The sequence below is a fragment of the Biomphalaria glabrata genome, chromosome 2, assembly GCF_947242115.1.
Source record: "Biomphalaria glabrata chromosome 2, xgBioGlab47.1, whole genome shotgun sequence".
In the NCBI taxonomy this organism is placed as follows: domain Eukaryota; kingdom Metazoa; phylum Mollusca; class Gastropoda; family Planorbidae; genus Biomphalaria; species Biomphalaria glabrata.
Genome location: NC_074712.1, coordinates 5,636,351 through 5,654,972, shown reverse-complemented (window position 1 = coordinate 5,654,972; position 18,622 = coordinate 5,636,351). Strand labels below are relative to the sequence as shown.

Genomic DNA, 18,622 nt, shown 5'->3' with positions numbered 1-18,622 from the left:
TTGTGAAAGTTTTAGATCAAACAAACAAATCATTTAACCGTAAACAATTTTCTCCAAGTAATCTAAACTTATCATCATTAATACTGTATAGTAGACTTTATTTGTTTATGTATGGAGTCGTCACAGTACAGTCTAACTTCTATGAGGTGTGATGTTCAGTTAGAATTCTATTTGGACTTAACCTTGTCCCTCCCCAAATATCTCCCTGTTTTTCTTCTAATTCTATTCATTGGGCCATACCTTTGAATTCTCATTGTTTGTGTACAAGGTAGTCCTTCTCGAGCAATCTTCTTGGAACTGACCTATATAAAAAAAATATATGTACCACACAGTAATGAAATGTGGCATTCTGAAAGGTGGGGGGGGGGGGGGGAAAGAGAGAGGAATCTGCCCACCTAATAACATAATCATTAACAACCTGGGCCTTAAGATGAAACTATGATTGCTTAGAGATCTTCCCCCCTTTGAGACAGCATACCATTAGCATGATGTGAAATGGTGTCAGAAGACGGATGCTATGAAGTTGTTAAAGGTGACATGGTACTCCCAAGTTCTCAACCACTACCACTTATTCCTGGCCTTAATTTAAAATCCTTCCACTTGGTCAAGTTGAAATAGACCTTAGGCTCCAGTCTTTATGAACGCTGTTAAAAACGGATTACTCTCAGTACAGGCACAGACACTTGAATCTAAAACAAGAACACTATTGCTACATCATTTCACTTTTCTTTATTTGCATAAAACTTGCTGAGTGTCTAAACAAACTTTGTACATAACACATTTGGTCCAATTAATTAATCAACATAACAATGACTGAAATACATCATCCAATGAATCAATTAATATAACACACACACAAATATAAAAGGTTTATGGGCAGTGGATCTCAAAACTTTTTTAACATAGACTAAAAAATATATATGAAAAGGTTTAATTGAATGTCAGTGCATCTCAACCTTGATATCACAAAAAGAATTGAACCCGTTGAGAACACAATACAAATGTGAATACAAAATGTGCTGGTGGCCCAACCGCTGAGATGTACTCCATGACCAGGAATCTGTGCGTCCATGTAACTCCACAAATATTTTATAACAAGCATATTTTGCTTCGGTGCATGTAGCTCCACAAATATTTTATGACAAGCATGTTTTGTTTCCATCAGTGAGACTATCACAATTCCAAACGAGTTGAACCACTTTTGTCAGAGGCTGTACTTAACTTTTTTGTGCCAGAGACTGTTGTCACTGAATCATATGGAAATGATCTAGACAAACAGAAGACAATCAATGAAGAGGTTAGGTTTAAGTTTTAAAAAAAACAACAAAAAGAAACACAAATCTTGGAGATTGGATAACATTAGCAATAGTACCCAAACATGCACTCTCTATATTCATATAAACAGACAGAGTTAGGAACTAGTCACTTAGACCTATGTTAAGTTCTGACTATTAACCTATGTACAATCCCAAATGTTAAGCCTATTTACAGTGTCAATGTCAAAAAACTATTCACAGTTATGATGTCAAACCTATTTACAGTTCTCATGTTAAATCTATGTATAGTTCTTTTGTTAAACATTTGTGCAGTTCCAGTATTAAACCTATGTGCAATCCCTAATTTAAACCCAGGTATGTTGTTTTTTTTCAAACCTATGTACAGTCCCAATTTTAAATCTATATACACTTGCAATATAGCCTATGTACTTTTCCAAAGTTCAACTTATGCCAAGTTCCAATGTTCTACCTATGTTAAACATTTTATCAGTCCCATGCCTATACCTGGTGCCTGTATCTTGACTCTGTTCGGATGTGAAATGTTTTGTCTCCACTTCTGGCTCCCTCAAGGTGGTATCGCTCAACTCTAGACTGGCTTGTAAATCAAAAAAAATATAAAAAATCAGAAATTTGAATATAAACTGGTTGCACATTATATCAAAACTGCTTTAAAGAATCTAACAAGGACACTAATCAAAGGAAACTGAACAAAAAAATGGACAACACATTCAGAACAATCTCTCCATCCAGAAGGTTTGAAGAAAGCAATCAGAAACTAACCCAAACTGAAGATGGAAAAAATGTTTATTCACATCGCTGCTTCATATAAATACACACCATAAGAAAAGCAAAGAAGATGAGCTATAACCCTGAACAATGCATAAACTTAAAAACTTGACGACACAGGCTGAGCCTAACTAATATAGATACAGAAGAAAAGGACGTTTTGACTCCATTTTTCTAAAAACAAATTAATATGGTCCTCATTTTCAACATTCATAAGAGTCAGCATAATTCCTCATGGCAGCCTAGAACTGTTAGAATAACTCTATATCCAATTGACCACTTTACAAACTGTGTTGGAGTCAATGGAACAATTCAGATGCAACCAAATGAACATGTGCAACAAAAGTTTTGAAGTTCAAAAAAGCTAAGCAATATACTAGGAGGCAGCCCCTGCAGCTCATTTTAAACATCAGACAACACTAGCTCACACGTAAATCACACATTTACAACACTGAGCATAAGAAGGCCAATAACAGATCATTTGTATCAACAAAAGACTATTGCTATCAATAGTAGACTATGTTGGATAGCAATGAATATCTTTACTTACTTGTATTGTAATCTTTTGGAAGTTGCTTGATTTCCTGGTCATTTTGGACACCTGGGGTAAATGTTTGTAAAGAGAGAAAAAATAGTAAAGTTTCCCTTTCAGACGTTGTGATCTATAGAAAATTTATGTAATGTGTATAGTTTTTAACCTGTGTATATTAAATGTATTTAAAGAGATATTGGTTAATAAAGGCCAATAACAGGTCTATAGTAGCAATAACAGATCATTTGTTTCAATAACAGGTCTACAGTAGCAATAACAGATCATTTGTTTCAATAACAGGTCTACAGTAGCAATAACAGATCATTTGTTTCAATAACAGGTCTACAGTAGCAATAACAGATCATTTGTATCAATAGCAGACTATGTAGGAGATAATGGATAATAAAAGCAATGTCTTAAATTCCCAAAATTAAGGATGAGTGCAGTGCTGGACATGGCTATGTGAATCCAGTTGTGATCTGCATATTTTTCCATAACTTATGCAAAGCCGTTGTCCACTGGAGGTATGTCTTTTAAGTTTTTTTTTCTGGGCCTCCAATATGTGTCCTTTAGCCTTCATGAGAGCTCTCCAACTATCTCTTTCAAAGGCCATCTCCTGCCATCTACTTTCCTCTCTGCAAGTGAGGGAAAATGCGCCTTCAATGCTTTATCAATGCGCTATGTTCCTATCACTAAGTCTGGACCAGTTGGAAAAAGTAAGGATGAAGAAGAAGGGGTATATGGGTGAATTTGTGTACACTAAGTATAAAGGGGGGCTAATTTAACTTATACCACCACATCCTTCAAGTACAACTTCTTTTCCTTGTTCAATACCAAACAAAATAAATAATTACTAATAGTTAATTAACTAATTGGTTATTTTTTTGTATTGCTGCTTGTTTTGCTCAGAAATAATTGTGCAAAATTTCAACTTGATACAAGATTAGGTGAGGAAGAAATAACGTGTACAAACATTTTACCAGACAGACTGAGTTGATATAATCTTTCAAAAACAAAAATAGTAGCTTGTTATTAATTGTATTTCAATGTTTTATATCACATGATAAATCTAGTTTGAAATAAACAAATGACAGGTAATCTACTGACCTTGTGCCTGGACAGATTCTAATTCGTCCGACTCAGCGGACCTCTCATCTAAATACTGATACCACATGTCTACAACTTTAGGCTGAATGATAAGCAAATAATTACAATTTTTACTTTATTTGTGTGTACCATAGAAAGCATTGAAAAACTTCTTTTTCAAATTTAAGTTTTTTATATGCTCAAATTTTCATTTTTTGCACAGCGATCAAATTAAAAGTTTGGAGATGAAATTTTTCAGTAAATTTTTTTTAAAAAGATTTCATGACAGCCAGCACTAATTGCTACATCAAAATGGAGGGGGAGGGGGGGATGGAAATAGCAGAGGTGTTGGCAAGTAATAAACCAAAGGCTTTTTATAAATGTTCCTAGCTTGCATTTTAATTATCATGTTGGCTTCAAAATGACTGAAATCTGCATCCAACTTCCAGATTTTCTTTGGACCATTAAAGCTCCCCTTTCAGACCTTTTGATCTCTAGAGCAGATGATGTAAAGGTCATGTTTTTCTATGGCTAATGGTTAACAAGGGTGTCATGTGGCCAGCAAAACATCCAACCGACTTTACTTTCCCTAACTAAATTCAGGTGAGTCGGATGAACTTAGGTGCATTCTAAAAATACCCAAAATCAAATTCCCAGCCCTCACAGAGATTTAAACCCAGGACCTCTTGTTTCAAAAGCCAAATGTTTTATCCCTCAGCCACCATGCTCCCAGCCTTTTGGGCTGTCCTCAAGATGTTTGTTTCCTGCTCTTTCGCATTTCACTTGCTTACAAGACTATTGGAGGGAATGTAATTACCTTCTCTCTGGAAAAGAGCACATATCTTGAAAAACAATCATGTAGCCCATATAAGACTTACATAATAAGATACAGCCAAAAAGTGCAGATACCAGAGTGTTAGGCTTGACGTCACCACCAAGAACACAATGTTGGACTTCAGGAACTTGACTGCATAAACAAGACATAGTGCATTGCATACATAGATTAGGAACACAAATTCAAGTCAAGAAAGTAATAAACATATGGGTTGCAGATGGTTGATGAAGTGGGTTGTAAAAGTTCCAACTTGGGCTGTTACAGACTGATACATGTATCCTGTTCAACAAAGACTTTGGATGCTAAAAGTTAATCCTATTGTAAGCTATCAGCTATATACAAAGCTAAGTGATGCCCAAACTATGGCCTGTGGGCTATATCCTTACCATGATGAGGAACTATGTGGCCTAGAGCTTCTACCCAGTGATAAAGCCATCTGTTTTAATGAATTTAACTATTTTTATAATTCCTCTATTCAGCTTGCAAATTCATAGGAGTGAAAAACCAGGACAAGATTCTTGAAAACAGCTCTAACGATTTTCCTAGAAACTTGACAGTTGATGTATTTCTTTGGGGAAAAAAATTACTAGCTAATTAGCCCAGCTTGGAAAACTCTACTTGGACTGTTATTACTTTTCCTAATATTATCTTCAAAATTAAATTTGGTCTAGACAATCTTTATCCTGAACAGATACAGGCAGAGAGATGCCTACATGCCAAAATGAATATGTGTATATCCAGACCTGGAAATGTGTATATCCAGACCTGGAAATGTGTATATCCAGACCTGGAAATGTGTATATCCAGACCTGGAAACGTGTATATCCAGACCTGGAAATGTGTATATCCAGACCTGGAAACGTGACTATAACAGCAGCTTTCAATCTGCCACAGAAGATATGTTCTGCGAGTCAAGGAACATCAGTTTGATTCCCTTCATCATGTCGACATTAAAAAGAGGTCCAAGGCAGGATAAAGTTTGAGCACCATTGATCCTGCTATGTTGTGACAAATCAAATTAGTTTTAAGAACTTACTGTATCCCAGGCGAGGGACTGACTGGATGTAGGATGTAATCCTTCTTATACTTGACACAACCTTACTTTTACACACACCATCCTGATGATTCAAGCAAAACACTGCACAATGAACTTCATTAGTTTCTCTACATGGAATGTTTCATTTCAACAATTTTAATAGAATATAATTATAATAAGAAGAAAGTGCTTACAAATTCAAATGAAAAACAAAAATTGAACAAATTACTGAACTTTAAAACAATGACTAAACTAAATGCTCTTATGAATATTTGCGCGCTGGACTGTCGTTCGAGCTTATAGACTAGTAAGTAAAATATCTCCAATTTCGAAGGAACATCCGAAACATGGAAAACACTTTACAAACAAAAATCTCTCATGTTGAAGTCCTTGTATAAACAAATATGTTAAATATTAACATAGACACAGGAAAGTTTAACACAAAAAAAAAAAAGTCTTTCCCTTTGTTGTTGATATTGATGATTTCCACCCTAAAGGCTAATCACAGTAAACACTTTAAGTTTAAGGTCAGTTTTAAGTTCTGTACGCAATAAGTTACAGAGAGAAGGAAGAGAAAATCACATGCCGTAATAATACAACAGAGCTTTACAAAAAAACAACTAAATGATGAAAACTGTGGTTCTGAAATAAATAGACAAAATAAGTACTGTCCAGAACACAATACTGCAAGATCAGTGTTGCAACTAAGTAATACAAATTACCTTGTGTTTAAAGACAATGAACTTCAGTATTTGATTCAATAGTGCACACAAACAATTGAATGCTTTTAAAAATGTACAGTGTATCAATACTTAAGTTTTTTGTTCACTAGATACACTACAAAGCTTGCTTTTTTTTTATGACTTTCCCTACTTTAACTCTTTGACTCCGTATTCATCGTAGATTTTACCCAGCAATAGAGCTCAGATCAACACTGACAACATCAATGTTTTAAAATTTTTTAAGAATTTTTGTTCTCCCATATATGTTTTTAATTGCTTAAAACATTATCTTGAATAGTTTCCCTTGGTAAACATCCAGAATGGATAATTAGCTCAAAAAATGTCCATTTTATGTGTTTTAGATGTGTTTTCTCTACAAAGTTTTGAGACAATATGGATAAATATGCTAAAAAAAATATTTATTTTTGATGACAATATGAATTATGAAATTTGTCCAAGATCAGCTCTAGATCTAGATCCAGGAGGCTTTTTTTTCCAGTCTGTAAGTTTTTAATTTTAAATTTCAAACATTAATATAAAAATAATTTTTTGTTTTATAAAAATTGCTTTGTGCTATATAAAAAGGGCATGCATTCCTTTTTAATTCTATACTAAATACATCATTTTCTAATTTAAAAAAACAAAAAAGATTTAATCGAAGCATTTTTTTTCACTCGGAAAGGAAAAAAAACATTAATTCTGTCGAAGTGTGGAAAATCATTCCGGAGTCAAAGGGTTAATAAAATAAAGTCCCTGTGTGCTTTGTGTGTAGCCGCTCTTACCTCACAGTAACCATAGTAGCATGAACGTCCGTTTTTCATTATTACTGTAGAGTGTGCTACACATGGTCCTGGATTTTTCGGGTCACTGTTGTCATAGCAACACCACTTGCAGACATCTTCGTCTAGAGGAGAGACAACCAAAAAAAAAAACAAATATTGTCAACAATTTAAATCTAGATCATCAGTTAATTACTTAATGTCAGTATCATCCACTTTTGTAAAGGACTTTTCCCCAACAGATGTCTTCTTCTTCTTCTAGCCAGCTTTATTGCTGCTGAGCTGTGAGCTCTTTTGCAGACTGTGCCAAGAAAACAAAGTGTGCTGTTTTCTTCAGTTGTTCAGCACTGCCGTACAGGGTGTTAGTTATGTTGGGCTGTAGTGGAAGAAGGGTCTGCCTAAGGTGGATTAGGGAGGGGCATTCAAAGAGGATATGGTTTACGGTTTCAACCCAACAGATGTCAACATTATGTAGAGCTAAATAAACTCAAAAACAAAGTAACATTTAAAATACAAAACATAATGTTTATTTTTCTTCACTACTATTAACCCATAACCAATGCAGAATTTTTCCCTTCTGAACCAGACACAAAAGAATGAGACACACACATGTTCCAATGGCTACAAGTCAGGACTAGCAAAACCTGCCCATGTGGAGCATCACCTGAGAATGCCAATCATGTCCTTCAAAGCTGCATACTTTATCAAGAGACCTGAACAAGACTCTGGCCCTGAAACCCCCCTATGCAAGAAAGACTATATGGAGAACTGCCTGATCTGCAAACCACTGCACAGTTCATCTCCTCTGATCTGAGCCCTCAAACAATAAAAAAAATGGAGATTACGGTACTTCTTAGATCTAGTAGTTCTCAAAAGCTAAGTGCTTTGGCCCACATAGATCTAGTTCACTGAACACTTGAAACCTGAAGCTGTATTTGTTTGCACTGCTAGGTCATATGGTTTGAGTTCTGGACTATAGCCTTGATGATCCCAGGTTTGAATTCTGTCCACCTCATTTCTTCCCCGTCAGGTGTGATGTTTGGGCTAGAATGTAATTATCTTTAATTATTTTTAACTACCCACTGTGGCCATGTACAAAAGGGATGTTACTCATGTTAAGTTAAGTATTTAAAAAAATGAATCTAAGAGTTAATTCCCTTGTGTAGCAGTGATGGAACACTTGGAAATATCAATAAATACTGTTTCCTAGATTCAATAATGAATGAGATGATATGAAATTGTAATACAATGCATTTTAGAAAAAAACAGATTTTCAATTTCCTTTTTTTTTTATGACTTTAAAATCTAACTGAAGATCTTTGCGATGTGAGATTTTAAAAACTTTGCTAACCAGTCATGTGAGAAATTTCAGCTAAAAATAAATTATTTCATTTTTTTTTTAATTGTGGTTTTGAACTTATCATGAGCATGATAGAAGTGTGAGCTAATAGTCGGAATTGAATAACATTTTCTTTACTATGCAGTCACTCACCAGGTTCAATACACATGCAAGCTTTCAATGACAGGTTACGTCTCAAGGACTTGATCTCACAGAAACCCTTACATTCACCATTGTGGCACATACCTCTGTAATGAAAGACTGGGCATAAAACTCAACTTGTAACAAGACTTTATATAGCTAGTGTAACTCAACTTGTAACAAGGCTTTATACAGCTAGTGTGACTCAACTTGTAACAAGACTTTATACAGCTAGTGTAACTCAACTTGTAACAAGGCTTTATACAGCTAGTGTAACTCAACTTGTAACAAGGCTTTATACAGCTAGTGTAACTCAACTTGTAACAAGACTTTATACAGCTAGTGTAACTCAACTTGTAACAAGACTTTATACAGCCAGTGTAACTCAACTTGTAACAAGACTTTATACAGCTAGTGTAACTCAACTTGTAACAAGGCTTTATACAGCTAGTGTAACTCAACTTGTAACAAGACTTTATACAGCTAGTGTAACTCAACTTGTAACAAGACTTTATACAGCTAGTGTAACTCAACTTGTAACAAGACTTTATACAGCTAGTGTAACTCAACTTGTAACAAGACTTTATACAGCTAGTGTAACTCAACTTGTAACAAGACTTTATACAGCTAGTGTAACTCAACTTGTAACAAGACTTTATACAGCTAGTGTAACTCAACTTGTAACAAGACTTTATATAGCTAGTGTAACTCAACTTGTAACAAGACTTTATATAGCTAGTGTAACTCAACTTGTAACAAGACTTTATATAGCTAGTGTAACTCAACTTGTAACAAGACTTTATATAGCTAGTGTAACTTAACTTGAAACAAGGCTTTATATAGCTAGTGTAACTCAACTTGTAACAATACTTTTAGCATATCAATTAATTTTTGCCACAAATAAATAATTTCCTTTGAAAAAAAATAGAATAAGAAAAAGAAAGACTACTCTGTTGCAATAATTATGTGGGGACTCCAAAAGTCAGAGTATTGATGAGGCCAAAGATTTGTATTTATAACTGGTCAGTGCCCCAGTTCTTCCAAATGTTAAGTATTATCTAGCCTCAGATTTGGAAAGTTAAAATATTTGATCACTGTACTAACCACACATCACCCTCATAAACTGTTGATAAACAAGAGAACTTAAGGTTCAAATGCACTATAGATTGATGGGTCTTGAAGACTCAACTTTACACTTTCCAATAATTGATTTTGTTTTTATGAAATAAAAGATTAGTCCACAAAAAAATCAATACAATATCACTTCCTCATGTACTAGCTAACATTGTTACTTAAGTATGACCAAATGAAAACCACCAAGGTCTTGTCAGCTTGGAAATAGCTATTTAGAAAGATCATTAGTTTTAAACAAATGAAATAACTATAAAAAAAAAATGTATGATCAATCTGAAATACTAATTTAGTAATGCACATGACATATTATAAATAACAAAGAAGAAGATATTTCCACTTTACATACATCCTTATGAATGGCTGCCTAGTTGTGTAGAATGCGCTTCAGACGGTTATCATGATGGTCCAGAGTTCAAACCCTGCCCAGTTCCATCCTGCAGCAAGTTTGGGCAGGGATGTTATAATCTTCTGAAGGAATGCCTGAAACTTATTAAACAAAACAATGACATAAGAAATCACGAATATGTAGCTACCCTTCTAAACATGGTGTCCAGTTTGGCAGGTTCTGAGGCCTTGGACATGTATAGCTGTCACCACTGTATCTGCAGTCAAGGAAAAGCTAATGCAAAAAAAGGGCTATAATCATTGTACAGATAAATACAGCATTCAATGATTATTTGGTTATCTACCTTGATACACAACAAATTGTTTAAGTTCTAGAGAAACACTACTTAAAAGTATATTTGTAAACTACAGTTTATGTTAGCATTCTTACTAAAACTTTTTGCTGTTATGGTTTTATTTAATCTCTGCTACCTGGGTTTTCAATGGTGTAGTACGCTGACACCTGACAACACAAAGCCAACAGTATTTTGTGCTATCACTAATTCTTTGTAAGTATACTATTATTACTCAAAGTAGGTAAAGTAACCTAACATACAGTTAGTTATTGTAAGAATGTTACAAGAGGCTCACTTACTTTCTTTCAAATGTAGTTGATATTTGTATAAGATACTTTTCAGCTAATCCTGTTCATCAGACTAGCCAAATGGTGTCCCAATGTGGTCTGATAAACCAGATTCTTAATTCTGCGTTCTAAATATCTATTAACATTGTACATTTGTGTGCAGCTTCCCATTTTAACTATTAAGAAACATCTTGAAAGAGTGTATGTAATTAACTGAACATACATTCAGAGCATCATGTTTCTTTAGTTTTTTCTGTGTAGACCGATACCATTATAGAATCCAGTTTTTATTTTTATTTATATCAATATTAAACCCATTTTATATAATATTAAAATAAAAAAGTGAGACTTTTTTTTTTTTACAACTGCAGCTTTTTTTTTTTTTATTGGAACACTGCATTGGCTGAGTGGTTAAGCACTTGGCTTCAAAACCTGGAGTCCTGGGGTTCAAATCTGGGTGAAGACTGGAAATATGAATTTCTGGATTTTAGTGTGCCCCTGAATCCACCAAAAATCTATTAAGTACCTAACTTTAGTTGGGGAAAGCAAGACTTTTGATTGTTGTGCAGGCCACATGACACCCTGCTCATTGATCATTGGCCAAAGAAACAGATGCTTCTGCCCTATAGATCGCAAGGTTTGAAAGGGGAACTTTTTAATTTATTGCATGCATTAGTCCTCAGTTAATTGTAGAGATCAATTTTAATCCTAAAACAATGAAACATTTAAATGTTTAAAAACTGAGATACGAGATAAACATAATTTTAAACGTGATCCAGAAAGTAGACATTTATAAACATTTACAAAACTCCAGGATACGTGCAGTAACTTTTTCTCCTGCAAGCTACCACATGGGGGTCATAACAAACAGTCCCGCGGTGGGCCATCAGGCAGTTGGCACAGCATTGTGTGTTTATATCACTGAAACAGTACAACAGTACAAGCTAGAAACTGCAAACATCACATCGATTATTTCTAATTCATTTCTTGTAAATGTTGAAAATAAAGAATCTTATAATTGGATAAAGGTGCTACATTATTACAATTAGAAATTTGACAAGAGATAAGGCTCTTTTTTAGAGGACATTTTTCTTGAGAAAAAGAAAAGATTTCATTCTTTTAATAGATGTTTTTCATTCATAAGGTTAGACTAATACAAACATTTTTTTATGCTTCAGTGATGACCAAACTTACTAAAGGCTATACTGTGGGAAGCGTGGTCGAGAGGCTAAGTACGCTTGAACTTGGCTTGGCTACCTATAAAGGGAGCTCGAGGTTCGACACCCGACTCGAGCAGAGTTGTGTTTACTGAGAGCCTAAAGGCAGCACAGAAAACCTTCTCTCAGATAACTCTCTTCCCCCCCCCCCCCACTGGTCCACAAATGAGATTGGACCATAGCGCTCTGAGCATGCTATAAGCTATATAAAAGCAATAATTTAATATCTTAAATCTCATAATTGGTGGGAAGCGTGGTCGAGAGGCTAAGTGTGCTTGAACTTGGCTTGTCTCTGCTACCTAGAAGGGGGCTCGAGGTTTGACACCCGATTCGGGCAGAGTTGTGTTTACTGAGCGCCTAAAGGCAGCACGGAAAACCAACTCCTAGATACCCCCTCCCCCCCCACCACCGGTCCACAAATGAGATTGGACCAAAGCGCTCTGAGCATGCTATAAGCATGAAAGTAGCGCTATATAAAAGCTATAATAATAATTGTATAAAGGTGCTGCATTCTTACAATACAAAAATTTTGACAAAAGATAAAGTTTTAGGTAGTGCCATCCAGCCCTAATTACAAAACCACAAGAGACCAAGTTTCCCAAGCCAATTTTTTTTTGCTGCAATGCAGCCTGTGAGACTAAAATGGCTAAAACTGATGGGGCACCACTGCAAGATGTAGATATTTTACAGTAACAAGGTGAGCTCAAGTTTAACATTGCATTCATTCTGATGTTATAAAGATTTACAGTAATTAGCTTAGACAAGAGAGTTTCAGTTTAACATTCCATTCATTCTGATGTTATAAAGACTTACAATAATTAGCTTAGACAAGAGAGTTTCAGTTTAACATTCCATTCATTCTGATGTTATAAAGACTTACAGTAATTAGCTTAGACAAGAGAGTTTCAGTTTAACATTCCATTCATCCTTAGCTTGTATGCCCTCACCTGCATACAGCACCAGGGTGAAATTTGCAGTCCCTTGTACAGCAAATGTCAGCGTTGATTAACCCAATGGCCCCGGCATCACACTCCTCACCATGGTCAACTACGCCATTACCACACATGCTGATATGTGTAGATCTGCCTGGAATGACAAGGGAAACTCATGAACATTCAGCAACATGGATAGCCAAGGTCAAAACAAAGATTTAAAGCTAAAGAGTGATTCAAAGAACTTGGAGAGAATGAATCAGATAAATCACTTTTGTGTTACCAATGCTTACTTTCAAGACATGATATCTTAGTTATCTGGTCTCCAACGGTTTTCAATGTGCAGATAGAAAAAATCTATAACAAACAAAAGTTATGGGGAAAATGTTTTTAAGAGATATATTTTAATAATAATAATAATAATAATCTTTATTGTCCGTATGGAAATTTGTCTAACAATTTGTGCATTACACAAAAAAAAACAACATTATAACTATAAGAAACCAAAGTGTACATTCACACCAGACTCACTCATAATTTACATGTGACAAAGTTTATACCAGATTGTTCTTATTTAATGATTTGATTGCCAGGGGAACAAACAAGAGTGTTTGTGTCTGTTTGTCTTTATAATATAATTGTAAAGATAAAACTTTGCAAAATTTGTGATTTTTAAACAATAAAATAAATGAAACTTAAAAAGGATTGTATTTATTTTATTTGTATATATTTTGAACGTATTACTAAGGAAGACATGGATAACAAAGAGTCAAAGAGTTACTGATGTTATCAAAACCAAAAGTTATTGCTTCAATCCAACAGAGGGCAGCACTAAATGGTTGTCATACAAAAGAAAAAGATAAAGCAAGATTTGATTTGCCTTCACTTTTATAAGTTCAAGACAGACACTACAGTTCCTTGTGCAGCAAATATCAGCATTGATCACCTCAATGGCCCCAGCATCACATTCCTCACTTTGTCAGCTACCCAGTTACCTGTGTACTTCTATACCCCCACCTCCATGATTAACCCTCACTTTTTACAGTTTGGGGGGGGGGGTATTTTAGTGGAGAAAGTACACAACTTGTTTGAATATAAATCTCACTAATATAAGTTTTGTTTATGTTATCTATTTTATTCTTACAGTGAGTAGCCCCCTCTCCTTTCACTGATGTCAAATGCAATCATCAGTAATATATATATAAAGTGGAGAGAGGACCAGTACCTGATTTCAGATTTCACCCAACTGCCCCCTCCATTTTGCAACGAAATTAATACTTTTAAAACAGGACCATCAAATGTGGCAAAATTCACTATGAAAGTTGTAATGTCATTCTGCAGTTTCGAAAATTGTTTATTCATGAATTAGCAATTATTTATTTAAAGAAAGACTTTATTTTGTGTAAAGTTAGAAAAAACTTGAAGTATAAGTGGATACTTCTTTCCCAATCATCTATATAAATGTGCATGGCTCCTTCTCTCTTAGACAACAATGGGTGCACCCAGAAGAGTGCCTAAATATATATATATATATATATATATATGTGTGTGTTTTAATACATAGGGATAGGGTTTACTAGGGCTAGGGTTAGAAAAACAATCCCCCCCAACCACAACTTCTACAGATCTGGGATCCACTGGTAGGCTGAGATAATATGAAATTGTGATAGATCATCAACCAGTACCGGTACTCACATGGGCCTGATAAAAGATTTAAGGACATAGTAATGATACATAACTCTAAGCTCTAAAAAGTTAGCCAAGACTAACCAAGGCAGATAACCATGGATTAGGATGATCTTAATTATGTAAGAAATGTCCACGCTGAATATTATTTTCCCAATGTTTGACTATTTCCTCAGCCACGTCTTCATTTGAATAAATGCTGCGTTAATCTAAATTTCAATTTATAAAAAAAGGTTTAGATAACAAGAAAATGTATGTATATGTATATATAATTTTCTGTGGCCAAAGATCATTGAGAGACATGGCCAGCATTAAACGACATTTTGTTCTCCCTTGCGAATGTCAGGCTCTCACAGTTGCGTGACCTTAAGGAGATGTTAAAATACTGAAAGAAGATATCAGCCTTTAAACAGAATTCTAACTCAATATGGGGAAACAGCGATATCATTGTTGATTTTACTCCATTTTGCAGCCAAATCTATGATATTAATGTCAATGCTTAAAAAGTCAGTTGTGTTTTCTTTTCTCCCAAAATGTTTTTAAATGCTTATAATTTAATCTTGAATAGTTTCCCTTTGGAGAAAATAAGAATTTTTTTTATTTTCGACGGGTTTTTTTAACCAAAAATTATGTTTTTAAGGAATGGAGGTTTAAAAAGTGCTATATTTTTCTATATTAATTTTTCATAGGGTAGTGACAAGGGATAGTGACCTCAAGACAATTAATTTAAATGTTTTTCATATGTTATGTATTAAGTTTTGTGTAAATATGAATTACTATCACAAAAAAGTTATTATAGTTCAATTTGGGTAAAAAAAATATTGCCTAGATTTAGTCTAGATCTACTTCTAAAGAAACTTGTCCACAGTGGATAAGTTTTTTTTTTAAATTCCATTTATATAAATAAACTTTTATTTTAGATTTATAACCATCAATTCGAATCATCTAAAATGGGCGTTAATTCAATACCAAATATAACATTTTCAGATAACGACTAAAAACGTTATTTAAGTTTAATCATAATAGGGTAGTGAAACACATATGAGCAAAATGAATAACTCTGTCGGACTGTGGAAAATAATTACGAAGAGAAAGAGTTAAACACATCCTATCTTAATGTAGCAGATTAAAATCAGAATAGCAGAAATGTACACAAGGCCAACATCTACGCTTCCAGTGCTTTGGGTGCCAACAAACCTTGTTGTTTGGTTCAGTGCCCTGATCTACTCTGTACCACATGATGTAGTTACCACCTGACTGCACCGGCTGTGAACACTCTGGAATGTTTGTGTCATGCTCAGCGCCAAAATTATGTGCTGCAGGAAGGTCAACAATAATGCAATCACTTAGTTATCACTAATAATTATGTTTTTCTTTTGAGCGATTAATAAAGAAAATCAAAAACGAAGACAGCAAAAATCTAAAAGCATCATCCTGAAAACAGAAAAACTTTTGATCGCTTTCTAAAGAGTCTCTATCAACTCACTCTGTCTGTCTGGTAAAAAGTGAGAACATGTTTTTTCTCCAATTTCTCATACTCGGATCAAGTTAAAACTTTGCACAATTATCATTGAACCTGACAAAACATGAATCAATAAAAAGAAATTAACCAATTAGTCAATTAGATATCAAAATAAGGTGAAAAAATGCTACTTAATGAGAAATGTATATATGGATTTAATTCCCTAATTTAGTTTTGACAAGTTTTTTCTCCTTCTTTAAATTCTTGGATCAAGTTGAAATTTTGCATAATTATTCACAGTTGTTGACAATTTAATACACAAATCAATCTAAAAATTAACCAATAAGTTAATCATTTAGTACTAACTAATTAATTTTGTTTTATATAGCAGAATGTGTACTAAACCCTGTAATTTTCAGTAAATGGCAGTATTTAATGGTTATTTCCCTTAGATAAGCTTTGTTTTTAAAAACTATTCTTTTTGGTATAGCTTGTTTAATATAGTATTCAAGGCAAGATGTGCCTAACTTTTATCTAAAAACAATATAAACATTAGAAATACTTTTTAAAAAAAGATAATACCTCCTTTATACAACTAATAGAGCCATTGTTTTTGTCTTAATAACTAATGAATGCTAGGGTTAGGTTTTGACCCCGCCCTCCCATCCCTCCGAGAAAGATTTTTAGTTAACTGAATGTATAGATTTACCAGACTTTATAATATTCCAATTATAGGCCTTTCAATCTACACTAAGAAGATGATGCACAAAATTCCCGAAGACAATTGTCATATCAACCGCTGTTGGATCTAGCCAAATTTAAATTTATTTAATTTTTTACTTGAAAAAATTATAAATGTCAAACTAGGTTTTTCCTGTGTGACCAATGATCTAGTAATTCTTTTCTTAGCGGTATACAAGAACTGTTAAATTTCTAGAAAAATGGTTAGAGCCCCTTTTGAGATCAGCATCCGCTCACCCTTCCTCTGCCTGAGTTGAATAGAGGCATTGTAAAAAAAACAACAACAATCATCTTTAAAATGAGTACCCGACATATACTAGGAAAGTGAAAGCTTTTGGGTTTTGTGCTAGCAGCATGGCACTCTCATTAGCCATTGGCCACACAAAAAAGGGACTTTACAACCATTTACCCTATGGATGGCAAGGTCTGAAAGTGGAACTGTGCTGTACATTTGACATCTTCAAAGTAAGAAATCAGGTGTTCTCTGAGACTTTCTTGCCCAAATCTAAAACTGATCTATTTCTAATGTTATTTCATATGGCCAGCACATTGACCAACTACCTTCAACTTTATCTACGAATGTTAAGTTTCCATTTAAGCTAAATGGACTTAGGAATGTCTCTAAATATTTCACTTAATATCCCAACCAATACTAAGATTTTTCTGAGAAAAATGCTGATAGGAATAAGTATGAAAACATAATTAGTTTTATTTTATCTTTGTTTTGTTATGATTTCCAATCATCCAGCCCATTTATGAAATGGATTTGGACTGTGAAAAGTCAACTGTTTAAATCCAACCAAGTCAATAATTATTTCCATTTTATTAGAAACCAATGTAAAACATAACATGGAAATATACATTCAACATAACTGAAATTATGAGGAAAACAAAAACAATACCAAATGATATCATACCAACTTCTGAAACAAAAAAAAAAAAAAAAAAAAGACTTTAAATATATTTTTGTCAAAAAGGGAAATCTAAACGTATAAAAACATTAGTAAACATGTCATTCTACTGCCATTGACTTGGATTAAACTTAATTTCTTATAGAGTATAACCAATTGAATAGAGTTGGTATTTTGTGAGATAGCATGAAATTTGAATGACACAATAGAAATAGGCATAGAAGTAGTGACCTGAGGGACCATTAATAAGTAAGAACGGAGATAGAAAACCAACAGATAGTAGAAGGACGATGAAGAAAGACTGGCTTGTAGCATAGATAGATAGAGACGACGCAGACTGAGCCCTTATTCTTTAGTAAATTGTTATTTGAATCCAGAACTGGATTTATTCAATCTACCTATTGAATGTTCTGTTGACGGTTGTTATTTACGAACTCGCTGCTAACATCTACATTCAACAACCAGTCACATCAACACGTCCACCATCAACAAAATAATATTTTTAAAAGATATAGTTAAGTGACATAGCTCAGAGAATTACAAGACAAGAAGCAAGAAAATGTCACTAAAGTACAAGTTTAAGACATAGACAGAATAAAAAAATTATTGTATTTTATTTTCCATATTCAAGTGCCTTAATCCATATAGACAGAATCAAAAAAATATTGTATTTTATTTTCCATATTCAAGTACCTTAATCCAATAGCTCCTATTTCCGGTTAAATATGAAAAACCCTTAGCTACTATTTCTGGTTAAATATGAAAAACCCTTCCAAGGCCCTAAGCAAAGAGGAATAACTCCGTATTTAAAACATCCTAAATAATATTTATTTTGAAAAAATAATCAAATTTAAGATCTAATACATATTAACAAAAAAACAACTTTAAAAAATAAAACGATATGTCTAGTTTCAAAAAATATCTACGTTTAATACCATTAGAATATAAAAAAGCTTACAAAATTCCCATTTACCCATCGGTAATTTCCAAAATGATTTGTAATCACACTTGCAACGAGACTAGAAGAAATCTTGTTTTT

At 33.8% G+C, this 18,622-nt stretch overlaps 2 protein-coding genes across 3 annotated transcripts in view; both read right to left on the bottom strand.

Annotated features, from left to right (window-relative positions):
- Nucleotides 1-714: 714 nt before the first annotated feature.
- LOC106057867 (disintegrin and metalloproteinase domain-containing protein 17-like) lies at nt 715-18,477 on the bottom strand. Of its 2 annotated transcripts, XM_056018832.1 has the most exons (14): nt 18,277-18,477; nt 15,667-15,785; nt 13,077-13,140; nt 12,799-12,937; nt 11,454-11,555; nt 10,201-10,263; nt 8,546-8,640; nt 7,057-7,178; nt 5,553-5,634; nt 4,560-4,648; nt 3,703-3,784; nt 2,614-2,664; nt 1,782-1,872; nt 715-1,267 (listed from the first exon to the last, which is right to left on the bottom strand). In XM_056018832.1, the coding sequence occupies exons 2-14, from the start codon at nt 15,706-15,708 to the stop codon at nt 1,174-1,176; spliced, it is 1,116 nt and encodes a 371-aa protein (XP_055874807.1). In that variant the 5' UTR covers nt 15,709-15,785; nt 18,277-18,477; the 3' UTR covers nt 715-1,173. The 2 variants fall into 2 exon arrangements, with proteins under 2 accessions (XP_055874807.1, XP_055874808.1); XM_056018833.1 differs by lacking the exons at nt 13,077-13,140; nt 18,277-18,477 and having other exon boundaries at nt 15,667-15,779.
- The window catches only part of LOC129924379 (ADAM 17-like protease), an 18,059-nt gene continuing 16,761 nt past the window's right edge, over nt 17,325-18,622 (bottom strand). The window contains exon 12 of the mRNA XM_056018590.1: nt 17,325-17,347. Within this exon, the coding sequence (XP_055874565.1) occupies nt 17,325-17,347 (23 nt within the window). The remainder of the gene's footprint in view (nt 17,348-18,622) is intronic.